Source organism: Musa acuminata, chromosome BXJ2-1 (assembly GCF_036884655.1).
Source record: "Musa acuminata AAA Group cultivar baxijiao chromosome BXJ2-1, Cavendish_Baxijiao_AAA, whole genome shotgun sequence".
Taxonomy (NCBI): Eukaryota; Viridiplantae; Streptophyta; class Magnoliopsida; order Zingiberales; family Musaceae; genus Musa; species Musa acuminata.
The window spans coordinates 3,913,322-3,926,941 of NC_088338.1; the positions used below are offsets into that span (position 1 = coordinate 3,913,322).

At 40.1% G+C, this 13,620-nt stretch overlaps 4 protein-coding genes across 4 annotated transcripts; 2 read left to right on the forward strand and 2 right to left on the reverse strand.

Annotated features, from left to right (window-relative positions):
* The first annotated feature begins 385 nt into the window (after nt 1–385).
* LOC103985032 (polcalcin Phl p 7-like) lies at nt 386–862 on the forward strand. Its single transcript, XM_009402648.2, has one exon. It carries the CDS (start codon nt 489–491, stop codon nt 735–737), a length of 249 nt encoding a protein of 82 aa, XP_009400923.1. The 5' UTR covers nt 386–488; the 3' UTR covers nt 738–862.
* Nucleotides 863–1,108: 246 nt separating this feature from the next.
* On the reverse strand, nt 1,109–2,148 carry LOC135598496 (protein SENSITIVE TO PROTON RHIZOTOXICITY 2-like). Its single transcript, XM_065092352.1, has one exon. It carries the CDS (start codon nt 2,057–2,059, stop codon nt 1,184–1,186), a length of 876 nt encoding a protein of 291 aa, XP_064948424.1. The 5' UTR covers nt 2,060–2,148; the 3' UTR covers nt 1,109–1,183.
* Nucleotides 2,149–3,507: 1,359 nt separating this feature from the next.
* Nucleotides 3,508–6,239, reverse strand: LOC135598498 (protein DETOXIFICATION 35-like). Its single transcript, XM_065092355.1, has 7 exons — nt 5,793–6,239; nt 4,669–5,294; nt 4,534–4,590; nt 4,216–4,454; nt 4,017–4,135; nt 3,804–3,890; nt 3,508–3,718 (listed from the first exon to the last, which is right to left on the reverse strand). The coding sequence occupies exons 1-7, from the start codon at nt 6,132–6,134 to the stop codon at nt 3,650–3,652; spliced, it is 1,539 nt and encodes a 512-aa protein (XP_064948427.1). The 5' UTR covers nt 6,135–6,239; the 3' UTR covers nt 3,508–3,649.
* Nucleotides 6,240–11,051: 4,812 nt separating this feature from the next.
* On the forward strand, nt 11,052–11,621 carry LOC135597913 (ethylene-responsive transcription factor ERF096-like). Its single transcript, XM_065091421.1, has one exon. It carries the CDS (start codon nt 11,052–11,054, stop codon nt 11,409–11,411), a length of 360 nt encoding a protein of 119 aa, XP_064947493.1. The 3' UTR covers nt 11,412–11,621.
* The last annotated feature ends 1,999 nt before the right edge of the window (nt 11,622–13,620 follow it).

Consider the following 13,620-nt stretch of genomic DNA (forward strand, 5'->3'; position numbering starts at 1 on the left):
TGGTCAATTAATTATCATTTGGCTATTGATTGAAGCTCAAAGGAGAGATTAATTTTTTTAAGAAAATATTATGATCATAAGAATATTAGGGATATTATAGATATTTAGGTATATTTTTTAAACTACAGTTATTTATGATTAACCTGAGTTTTCTTGATGGAGGGATGTATGTGAACGAATTTAATATTACGAGTTTGAAAAATAATATTAAAAGGGATATATATATATATATTATCAAAATTTACAAAAAATAAATACATCTGTTTACATGGGGAGAGAGAGAGAGAGAGAGAGGAACAATTCTACAACCAAACCCCGATTCCAAAGGGAGATCCAACCACCTCGCCATCGACTCCTATATTTATTGCGCTAACATGCCTTCTCTCCGTCCACATATATTCCCCTTTCTCTCCTCTCTAATCTTACTCAAACAACAGCAAGCACCGAGATAAATCCAACAGAAGCAAGCAAGGCTGAGAAGAAGGAAGATGGGCGACGTGACACCGGAGATGGAGAGGGTCTTCAAGCGCTTCGGCGCCGAGGAGGACGACGGGAAGATCTCCTCGGCGGAGCTGGGAGAGGCCCTGCGCGTCCTCGGCTCCACCGCCCCCGACGAGATCCGGCGCATGATGGCCGAGCTCGACACCGACGGCGACGGATACATCGACTTCCAGGAGTTCTCGGCCTTCTGCCGTGCCAACCCTGGTCTCATGCAGGACGTGGCCGAGGTCTTTTAAGCCCGTGCACGCACGTCGTGCCTTCTTCTTCCTGCTTACTATTTAAGGCGCCAATGGCTTCCTGGTTTTAGGTGATCGTTTGATATAGCGAAGAAGATGTCGTGGTTCATTTATTTAGCTATTCATTTGTCTTTTGGCCCTTTATCATTAAATAATCTAAATAACATTTTTTTAGCACAAGTTTCTTCGAATTTGGATATCTGAATTTAGATTCTAAATATCATTAACCTAATTCTAATTGGTTTTCCCAACAAAAAAAATGGATCGATATACCCACCAAGATTTAAGTTGCCACCATTTCACCCATGTAAGGAGTTGCCATCTCCCAACCCTTAATTAGCCTCTCATGTCTCCATAACAATCCAACCTCATCAACATCAATATCATAGTACATCAAAATCTACCTCTATCATATATTACATATGAGAAATTAAGATGGATACGCTTCACTTGGCGAGGCAATTGGGGAGTGGCGTATGGCCCAAGAACAGGGAGACATGGCCCATTAGCTTGTCCTTCCGGGTGAAGGTGGTGCCGCAGGAGCACATCCACCTGAGGTCGCCGCAGTGCTTCTCGTGGGTACGCAGGTCGGAGAGCACCGCGAACTGCCTGCGGTTGCACCGGTTGCACACGTACATCTTGGGGCAGTGGCTCCGCCGGTAGTGGTTCTTCACGCACACCATCGATTTCAGCGGCTGGAACTTGGCGTGCTTCCTGTTCCACCGGCACCCCTCCTGCGGGCACGAGTACCTCCTCGCCGCCCCTGCAGCTGGTGGTGGCGCGCCCTTCGCCAGGGCGGTGATCGTCTTGTACTCCTCGCCGTGCGCCCTCATATGCATCCGCAGGTTGGCGTCGCGTTTGAACCCCTTGCCGCAGACCTGGCAGTAGTGCGTGTACTTGGCCAGCAGATCCGCCGCGTCCACCTCGACGATCTCGCACCGCGATCCGCCCTCCCCGCCGACGCTGCACTCGAGGACTCCATCTAATAGTCTGTGGAGATCGTGGTCTAGAGCTGCGCCGGTGGCCTCGTAACCGACCGCCTCGTTCTCCTCTTCCTCTTCCTCCTCCTTCTCCTCCTCCTCCTCCTCCTGCTGCTGCTGCTGCTGCAAGGCGTGCATCATGGAGGAGGCGGCGACGATAATCTCCTGCACCAGGCTACGGGCGCCGGACACCACCGCATCCAGGGGCTCCTGCCGCAGGAGCTCGGGCGAGACGACGAGGCCCACGAGGGACTGCACCTGTTGCACCTTCTCGTTCAGGACGGCGAGGTGGTACAGCAGATCCCGGCGTTGGGCGTCCATCTGCTGCTCAAACGCCGCCATGGGAGGAGATCTCTGCAGCGCCCCGAGCTCGAAGGATAAGGAAACGAGGGAGATGCAAGTCAACTACGTACTCAGAGACGTCCACCCCTACATGAGCCTTCCTCAAGTGCCACCCAACCCAAAAGAACACACCACTCCATCTTCTTTAGCATTATAATAAGCTACTAATAGCGTATTCTATTGAATCAAGTACAGCTTCCTCTTCTTTCTTTGTCGATCCACCATGGATTGATCATGCCAATGGGAGGGGGAGCAGGTGAGGATTATTTTAGGGGGAGTCGTGTGTTCATTGGATAAGAGCTCAGCAAGAAGGAGACATGGGGGCGTGGTGGTTGGAAGAAGCACACTGAGATTGCAGTCGTTGGACAAAACCAGGATGATCCAATGCCGGTTGTGTGCTGCACTCGTTTTCAGCAGCAACATTGAGAGTTATCTGTGGCAATAAGATCAAAGGATAGATTTGGGTAGTAATATATATGGCAAAAAGTGCATATGGAAGACCGGTCCAAACATCAAATTTCAACCTTGAAAACGTAGATATTAAAAAAAGAAAATAATAAAATAATAAAAATAGAAAAGGAAGTAATGATTCAAATGGTCAAACATCAATTTCCAACATTGAAATTGCAGAATCCGGAAAATTTAAAGAAGGAATGGAAAAAAGTAAATGAATTTTTTTTTTTCTTTACTCAATCCTAACACATTTTGATATTAAAGACTATCACATAATGTTGCCAATTGCATTGATGGTTTAGATTTATGGAATAGGCACCAATCAGCATCATTATTTCAATTATCTTTGCTGAAAATTGGAGTTTGTTCACTTGATCTATTTGATATATCATTTTGCGTTTTTATGGAAGAAAATTTTCATTTCTTTTGATACTACTTATGAATGCTTGTGAATTGGATATATATTTCTTTAACTTCAAAAGAAAATTTTTCCCAGTGGATAGAAAATAAATTAATTTGCTTGTTCATATTGAGGAAGAATTGTTGGAACATTTAGCAAAGATTTCGTCGTAATCGAATTTTCTTATATGGAAGAACAAAAAATCTCTTAATAAAGCTAAATAATAGAAATTGATCAATATATTTACCTCTAAATAGTTAAGACATACGAATTTTATTTTTACGACATAATGTGATATATGGAATTATTGTACTTAGTTGTTGCCAAAAAAAAAACATTATAAATAGCATTTTGAATGAGGAGTTCAAGTTCACTAAATTAATATATTAGTGAAAACTCTTTAGATTAATAGTTGCTTATTCTATTAGTTTAAGTATTTTGGGCCAATGTAAGACTATCAAATTAGGTGATGAGTTAAGATAGATTAAGTTAATTAGTCAATTATATCATCAAATTATACATATATCATGTGAGAGAGAAAGACATAAATCCTTCAATTCTTCTTCGTAATTTAATTGACTTAGTTTATTATCTCTAATGCTAAAAGATTCCACTGCAGCACCCTTCTTTATTTAAAGAACAAGAAAAGGAAAACAAAAGATGCCATCATAATGGAAATCCATTTTCCTCAGAAAATGGCAACCAAATCTCATGGCCATGGAGAACACAAAGCCATCTCATGCATGTCCTTTCAAGTCCTCTTCTTGCCCACCCCACAACAGCACACGTTCCGCAGCTTGGGCTGCCTGCAATGGCACCAGCTGTGAGATATCATCCATGAACTGCAATGATAAAGCAGCAGGAACAGTAGGTTTGTGTAAAACCTTTTACCTCGCTCTTCCAATCTGTCTTCCAGATTATGAACAGCAGAATCAGTGTCTGGACAAGGGTTCCACAAAGCATCCCAAGCCATATCCCCTGGCATCATCAATACACTCGTGTGTCAGAGCAGCTCTTGCAGAAGAATGAGCGGTAGAACAGTTTCATGTCTCCATCTCGGATGCCGATGTATGTCACTAGCACAAGGTTGATCTATGTACGTACCTGCACTCCCCAGTGGAGAAGATAACCCATGAGGAACCCTAGAGGAAGGCCAAAGATGTAGTAGCAACCCAGGTTGATGTAAGCCACCAGAGCCTGCCACCCACCTCCAACAGCCACTCCTGTCTCGAATTGCTCACGCATTCACTTTCTCTCCCACGCAAACATCATCATCGATCCCGAAATGGGCATCCATGCTTACCTGATATAACTGGCTGGATGCTGTTGAGCACCATGGTGATGCCCAGGAGATACGCGATCTCCGCGACTGCTCGTTGCATGTTCTTGTCGTTGGTGAAGATGACGCTGAAGTAGTCCCTGGTTACGAGGATGGTGGTCATGAAGAGGAGGCCGATGGCGAAAGACTGGACGAGCACCACCGCGACGGCGTACTTGGTCGCCCTGGCCCGGCCCGATCCCAGCTCGTTCGACACCCGGACGCTGTGTGGTGGTGCAAGATAGTAGAATCGGTGAGCAACCTTATGGCATGCAGCGTTGATACGGTGGCTGGTGCTTCTACCTTATGGCGGCGTTGAGTCCGATGAAGATCATGCCCTCCCATCCGTTTATGTTCATGCTGTGGAGGGGAGGGGAGGTGGACTGTCAACGGCAGTGGGAGAAGCCGAAGGATGACTGCATGCATGAGCGAGCTTACCAGATGGCGATGGAGCCAACGGCGATCTCAGCGTCGTCGAGGTGGCCGGTGAGCACGGTGAGGATCATCATGTACCAGATCTCGAGGCAGAGCATGACCGCGGACGCGAATGACAACCTGACGAACGCCCACAAATCCCTGAAGGCCGTCCACGAGAGACCGGTCCACCCGTCCTTGCACCAGCCCACGATGTAGGCGACCTGGGCGAGAGAGACGAGCCAGGCCGAGATGTCGTAGGCCGCAGCCGCCCCCCACAAGCCCCACCCGAGGACGAAGACGAAGAGGGCCAGCAGGGCGACGTGGAGGAGGAGGACGAGGAAGCCGATCCAGGCGAGGGCGACCACTTTGCTCTGCGCCTGCAGGAACTTCTGGGCGGGGAAGTTGATGGCCAGCGCGAACATCTGGGGGATGATGCTGACGGCAAACTTGCCGGCGAGCTCGGCTATCTCGTCCTGCTGCCCGATCAGCTTCAGCAGCGGGGCGGCGAACAGGTAGAGCGGGCACATGAGGATGGCGGCCGCCACGAGGATGATCCAGGACCGCTGCATGTACACGCCCAGCATCTCCACCTGCCCCGCCCCGAAGGCTTGCCCGCACAGCGTCTCCAGTGCACTCCCCATGCCGAGCTAATATGGATAGCGTACACTGTTGTCAGCTCCTCAGAACATAAGCTCACGATGACGTACTGAGTCTACCAGTGCCTGAATCAACCTCCCCAGAAAAACACAAATCTTAAAGCTAAAGCACAAAGGAGTCATTATCCGTGTGAGAATATATATATATATATATATATATATATATATATATATATATATATATATATATATATATATATATATATATATAATTAGGCCCACATAACAGTAATTCGAGTAGCTCTAGATCCGCGATGCACGGAGTCTGCTCCATCCGCCGATGGGTGTATGCACGCTTTCTGCATAATAAGGAATGGAAGTTTGCCACGTATGTGCTATCCCTAATTTAAAGCTGTTCGGAGTCTGAGAGGGGTCAGCGGATCCGTGGTAGCGGTGGAACTGTGCCTAATTTACGGCGAGAGGAGAGGCGAGAGAACGGCGAGGAGTTATTACGGAGTCAAAAGTACGAGGGCGAGGAGGAGGGCGTACGAGGAAGCCGAAGGAGAAGGTGGAGATGACGTTGAGGGCGACGGCGACGGCGGAGAGCTCGAGGTTGCCGATGTGGCCGACGAAGATCTGGGTGGAGGAGCTGAAGCCGTAGAGGCAGATGATGTTGAACGCGATGGGGGCGCCAATGCACCACAGCCTCTTGGACTCCGCCCCGAACAGCTCCCACGCGTCCCGCAACCCCCGCACCGGAGGGCTATCCTCCTTCTCAACCGCCTCGACGGCGGCTACAGTCATCCCTCCTCCTTTGCTCCTCCACGGCCGCCCCTTCTCTTCGCCCACGTTGTGCAGGAGGGGCTGCTGATCCATGGGCACCGTCCCCATGTCTCGTTGTGTCCCCTCGGCTCCTCTGATGCGGACGGCGGTGCAAGCGGCCTTCTCTGTCTCTCACTGAGGATAATATATAGATGGAGAGAGAGATGAGATACGCAGTGAGGAGAGAGAGCGAGAGGAGTGAAGGGTGTTTATAGCAGTCCAGCCACAGTCTTACTGACACATAGCCAAGCTGTTACGTGATGACTTGATGCGCATCATAACATGATTCTATTATCCATATTAATGACGAAAATAAACATATAATAATATGGAGTATGAATCTCCCAATTTTTTGCTTCATCATATATTTTCATCGATTTCTCCAATACTTTTTATATATCCAAATTAATTACATCTTTAATTCTTCTTTTAATGTCACTTGAATTATATCATATAAAGTCAATCATATTCCTACTAAATTTAAGTTCTTTAGTCTCCAAATTTATCTCACAATGTTTTTTCATATCATATGGTATTAGAGGAGGCTATGGGTTAAATTAGTCAGACCAAATACACTTGAATTAATTTTGCACATCAAACATAAACTAATGACTTGTACGAAGATTTTTTTTTAACAAATAATAAGTTACGAAGACGAGATTCGAATCAAGACTTTATAATATACTGTTGAAGTCTTTATCAACTATACTATCTAACATCTTCAAAAATATATTGAATGAGGTTCCAAACTATTAATTTTAATATAAAAAATTGATACATACCACTAAATCAATATTTAATATAAAAAAAATATTGGATGAGATTTTAAACTATCAATATTTGATAAGTTAATTTAGTATATTATAATCATATCAATGCTTAAGATGTAAAAATATATCAGGTGAGATTTTAAATCCTTAATAAATGTGTCTGATACATCATTATCAAAGTATTGTTTAAGGTATGTAAATGAAGATATTAGATTAATACAATTTTTATATATACATGTATATAAAGTAGGATTCAAATTACTTTCTCAGTGCGATCTACATCATGTCACAACTTTCCTGTGGTACACAAAGAAGCAAGTCCTCGATTTGTCCTTGGTTTTTGGAAGCTTCCCATAAAGGCTTATCACCATCTCATCGGCATGTCAACCAACTCAGATTGCCACCTCAAAAGAAGAGATCGTGGACCAGCCTCCCAGAAGAATATTTTGTTTAGGTTTGGTATGAGGTGAGGCCAGCAGAAAACGCCATAGCTTCGACTGCTACGTTCATGTCTTGCTTTGGTGTCTGCTACTTTGAGTAGTTGGCAAGATGTGTCAAAGACAGGGACTCAATCGGAGGGGTCAGATCGATTTAGGTTGCTGGAAAATATTCATGAAAAGATGGATGAAGTTATAAAGATTAATCTTTATGTAAGAGTCTCATAGAGACATCATGAATATACACCTAAAGCTTCTCAAAACTTCTGTTTTACCCTATCTACAATGTATTCTTTGTAGTTTCTCTTTCAGTACCATATTGTTAGGATCGAGTCGGTATTAAGAGGAGGGGTAAATTAATACTTTCGTTAAAATCATCAGTTTGAAAAACTTTCGTTAAATGAAAAATCATATTAGAAAGATGTTAACTTGAAAGTATACGGAAGTATGTGCATCGAAAGTAACGAGAAAGTAAAGTAGTTTGTAATAAAGATAAATAGAAAAATAGAAATATAAATTATTTTATAGTGCTTCGGTCGTTATGTCCTACGTTCACTCTCGATTTATCTTTCGTCGAGCCCATCGACATCCACTAACAATCTTTCTTTAATGGGTAAATATCAACTATCCTTTTACACTATTTCTCATTTTTATGGGTTTAGGAGATAACCCTTAAAAGCTTCTCTTTCTTAGACTACACTTCTCTCTTTAGACGAACTTCTAAATACTAGAAAGAAGTTGTAAAGATGGTAAAGTGTGAAGTGATAGGTTAAACTTTTAAATTGTATCGGTGATTGAGACAAGAAATTATATGAGATTATAATAAAGTGTTCAAATTCTGAATCAAATAATTCGTGTCGATCGTAGCTTGATTTATATAAGATTAAGTTTGAACCCACAAGAAGATTATCACGATCAATAAGATTCTTATTTAAAATATGAAAATAAATTTGGGTTATAATACAATGTAATTTTATTATTAAGTCGCATGACAATGTACTGATCTATCCGATTTATATTGTATTTGAATATTTGAAAGTCATATTTAAGATGTGTTTAATAAGAAAGATAGACATGTAAGTCAGAGCAAAATTGAGGTATCCGAACATTTGGTAATATTCAAACTCCGATTTGAATGAAATTGGAGAATATTATATCATCATTCCTAATTACAATATGTATACTTAAGGACAAAGAAAAATCTAGAGAAGATGCAAACAAAACTAAACCTCTAATAGACTAAAATATAATTAAATCTAAACTAAAAATTAGATGGTGTTAAGACAAACTTAAACATGCATTTTGTAGCATCTCAAAATTCATTAGGTCATCTACAACAACTAAGATACATCTAAAAATAGATGAGACCAGATTCTATTCATTCGTATTCTTAATGCATACAATGATGATGGTAATTTATATCTGAATCAAATCCAATTTATGGATCTCATATTTGGATTCATCAAGGTTTTTGTGCGGGCATGTTTTGAGCTTTTGTCTCATCTCTAACAAGAGACGCTGTGTTGCGTTGGTCTCCTCGACAGGATCTCTATCGTACGATTCATAGATGTTGGTGGGCCAAAAAATCCACAGATCAAACATTATTCTGTGGTCGTTTAGTAGAATCCAAATGAAATGTAGGTTCTTCACGTTTGATGATTGGTGATGGTAATGATAGAAAGTGGACATGTGAATTTTACCCTAACTAGAGTAACTATACTGACCTCCAAATTTGAACTTTAATTAGAATTGAATATATATTTATTTGTTTTCCTATTTAATGCCTACATAAGTTGGATTAGTCATATACATTTTACTATTTTTTAAATAAAAACTATTATATTAAGGGAACCAGTGGGACAAAAATCGAGGGTACAAAAATCCTCATGACAAAAAATGAGGGAGATCATGGGTCATACGAAAATTGATAATCCTACGAGTCACAAGATTAAAAGATCTATCAAAATATATATAGAAAATAGATGATAAATTATGTTGCAATTAGTCAAATATCTAATATAGAAGCATGGATCTCTCACTAGGCATCGTTAGAGTTAAAAAAGTTAAAAGGACTTCGAGGAGACTCCAAAGTGATGTAGATTTTGAAGTTGGACTAGTTTGAGCCCTTCCAACTTTGCGCGAGCTTTCACCATTCGTCTTCTAGTACTATTCGATCATACTCGATCTTTAGTTTATACACCTTTCTCTTTCGATTAAAGAGTCATCATTTTTATGATATAAGGATAAAAAGATTTTCTATTATGGACAGTATTCTACACTAGCTTTCCATTGTCTACTGTAGATATAAATATTTAAAGAAAATTATGATTGGAAAACTTTTATTCGAGAGATAGAAAAAGAGAAAAGAAAGGAGGAAAAAGCTAGAAAAAGGGATGACTTATCTACTACCATAATCGTTAGCATATAATTTTGATGTCAATTATATGACAAACTAAATTTAATTTAATATTGAAAGTGGAAAAAGAATTAAATATTAAAAAAATTCATGAGAAATTTCTTTTAATCTGGATTGAAACCCAACAATATCATAGATTTAGAAACAATGCTTTATCAAATCATATCATAATACCTCGTATATCGATCGTTAATTTATAATGAGATCATATTGTTATATAGATAAGAATAGTTCAGTCTAAAATTGAGAACGGGACAGAATATCTCCTATCAATAATATAATCTTATATATCATAATCTTTAATCAAAATCTAATTAGATCTCTGATATATTTTATTGTAGGTTATCGAGTCCTATAGTTTTACATTGAATTGATTTATAGAGCTAAACCATACCGATAATGTTAATTCAGGATTAATGGATCAAAACTAAAATTATGGCCCAGTAAACAATTCAAACTCGAATCCACTTGGATATTTATTTTCCTTTCTGAATTCATTTAAATCATATAGTTTATGCCTATTGGGATTAGACATATACTCAAAATAATTGAACCTGTATGGTCCAGTAAGATATCCGAAACGAAGCTTGGCTGACTATTTTGGTACCCCAAACTCCATATTATTTAGATATATATTTTCATATTCGAATTTATTTCAAATCCGATTATATGGAATAATCATATTGTTTTTAACTATCCAAATCCATTTTTATTATGTCATTAAAACAACTTTTATTTACTGTAAGATAAAAAAAAGGGAAATTAGATATTCCAGACAATAATCTATACAATGAATAAAATAAAATAAAATAAAATTCTTGCAAGACTTATTTTTATAAAAATATAAATAATTTATTATGTCTTCTCATATAAATCTTAAAAGAATTTATTTTTCTTACGTCTTTTGCATAGGGTATTTTGAAACAAAAACGTTTGTATAAACTTAGAATCAAGAAATAGGAAAATACTTTTGAATCAACAAAGTGTTTTTGTGGTGGAAGCTGCAAGTGCATGCATGCAAGCATCTGCTGCGTCACCCTCCATGACTTCACCATATCGGCAGCAGCTCGAGCTCTCAGAGAAATGGTGCATGAGAAACCTTGGATGTGACAGTCATCATGATCGGACCCCATCCGTCTCTGACCATGGTGTTCTTCTCTGTGGGTTCGACGTACTGCTGCTTTGATCCATTAAACAAATGGAGGGAGGCACTCCTCTTTGACCCTTCCATGTACAATGAAACCAAATCCAATTCTATTCCCTCCTCCCTTTCTCTTCATCGCACGTGGAGAATCGCCATGCGTCGCCCTCTCCCGGACTCCGCTGTTAAATCCCCGTGGGGGATCGGAGGGAGCAGTCATTCATGGCGGACTCCACCTGGGGAGGAGGAGGAGGAGGGGAGAAGGAGGGCGAGGCGACGCGGTACCGCGGCGTACGGCGTCGGCCGTGGGGCAAGTACGCGGCGGAGATCCGCGACTCGGCGCAGCACGGCGCCCGCGTCTGGCTCGGCACGTTCGACACCGCGGAGGAGGCGGCGCGGGCCTACGACCGAGCCGCCTTCGCGATGAGGGGTTCCCTCGCCGTCCTCAACTTCCCCGGTGAGGCCAGCGCCGGTTCCTCGCGGGCCGGGAAGCAGGTGATCGAGCTGGAGTGCTTGGACGACCGGGTGCTGGAGGAGCTCCTGGAGGTCACTGAGAAGGAGAAGAAGAGCAAGAAGAAGTAGCGCGGCTTTCAGCAACATGCAGGAATAAGTGAAGGCTGCAGTACTAATCTACGTATCTATCTGTGTGTCAGTGCGTATGTAACCACGTAATGTTTCGGAAGTCTCTGTCAGTGCAATCTTCTTTCAATGATTGGATTCTGGTCCTCTCCTCCTCCATGGAAGAAGTTTAGGCCGACAGAGATCTAAGTAATGTCAGGCAACCGCTGGTTGTCTTCCTCCCTCCATCTCCCCACTGCGTATAATCGTTTTCTTTCCTCCATTTTCATGCATCAGTCCACTGCTGCCATTAGAGCTGAAAGGGTTTCATGAAATCATACCAGAAGAAAGAAGCTGAGGGAAAAAAGGAAGAGACAAGGAATTGTATGTCCCGAAACAGTTGCATGTCCCGTCCTTCTCTCAGCTTGATCGCAAATCCAGTTCTGCAACTGAGAGGGAGGAATTGTACGGAGTTCATCGCAGGCAGCTACTGCTGCTTCCTGAAATCTTATATATTGCTTAGGCTGACTGTAGTTGATGCCTCGATGGCATGCACTTCAAGCTTTTTGACTTTGGATGCAATTACCAATGATAATAGCGATAAAAGTATCAGTTGGTTTAGCCGATAAAGATTTGATGGTTTATAGATACTGATCTTCGAATTTCAACTTTATCATTTATCATTTATCATTTATAAAAAAAGAACTTCTAAGGCACTAATTACATGGTTTTTTTTTGTATCTTATTGTTATTATTTGATAAAATCTAGTTTACATGACAATAACATATGTTGTAATATCTTAACTATTGGAGTTGGTCATGAATATTTTTGACGATTGAACTTTGTGCAATATAATCTTTTTTATTAAAATTAAATATATTTGAACTTTATCTATATTTTCAACTAAAGTCTTATCTTTATCTTTTTCTTTTCTCTACACCATTAATATTAATTATCTTAAAATTTCCAACTATAACATCTATCTATATTCCATCTTAAGTGATTTTTTTTTCGTTTTATTCTCTAACTTTTTACGTTCAAAAAAATTTTTCTCTTGGCTTCTCCAAACATGTTTATATTTTTTTAATATAATTTTCTTTTATTTTATCTTCTGTTGGGATTATACCTAAATAGTAAAAGAAAATATGACATACGAGCGACGAAATTTTAGTGTTGTAAGGAGATTACTTGGAAGATTGCATAGGCTTCATGCAAGAGCTTACCTCTCAATTAATTATTCTGGAGAAATCTGAATTCTCCTATATTTCAAGCATAATCATCTAAACATCTATATTTAAATGGGAAAATGAGTGTTAATTCCTTTGGTAGTTAAATTGATATAGGTTTCTAACAATAAAGCATTGAATTTTGTGGCAATATCCATCTACATTTGATACAATCCCCACCAGTAGGCACTTAGCCTAATAAGTGATCTATGACATGATAGAATGCAATCCTTACCTTAAGATTTAATTAGGAAAAAAGATTAATTATCAATGAATGATTGTTGTAATTGTGCACATATATACTTGTATTTGTAAGATGAAATTTTTTGTTCTCTTTTTTAATCCAAATTGTATTATGTGATAACAATTATTATTATTTTTTGACATGAGAGATCAGGGTTGGAGTCACGAAAATAACTTTTCTATATTTAGATATAAGGTTAAATATGTTGATCCTTCCTATATCTTTCATTGATATGATCTTCATCTTTAGGTTTGTCTTTTATTTTCATAATATAATATGATTCAATAAACTAACTTCAACCTAGCTAGGCATAAAGAGACCTTGAGCTTTGCAATTGCAAAAGCTAAAAGCAATGCTTTTGATGCTTAGTCCTGCCTGCACTTCTCTTTATATGCAAATTTTTCTTGTATGCATCAGATTCATGACCTTTTAATAAATCTTGACCACTTACTTATAAAATCATATATAATAAAACAAAATCTTGTCCTTGTTAAGGTCACAATGCACATAATACTCTTTGCCATATCCTTTAATACCTCCTCCAAAAATCAGTAGTTTTTTATTTATCTCTTTAAATCTAAGTTTAACACACACACACACACAGAAACAAGGAGACAAATAAAAGACAAAAAATAATTATATCTTTCAAAATTTAATACCTTTTAAATTCATTCACAACCATGTTTAGTGGCGACTAAGCCGAGTTGATTGAACCAACAAAAGTGAAATATGCAAAATATTTGATATTTAAGGATTTTAAAG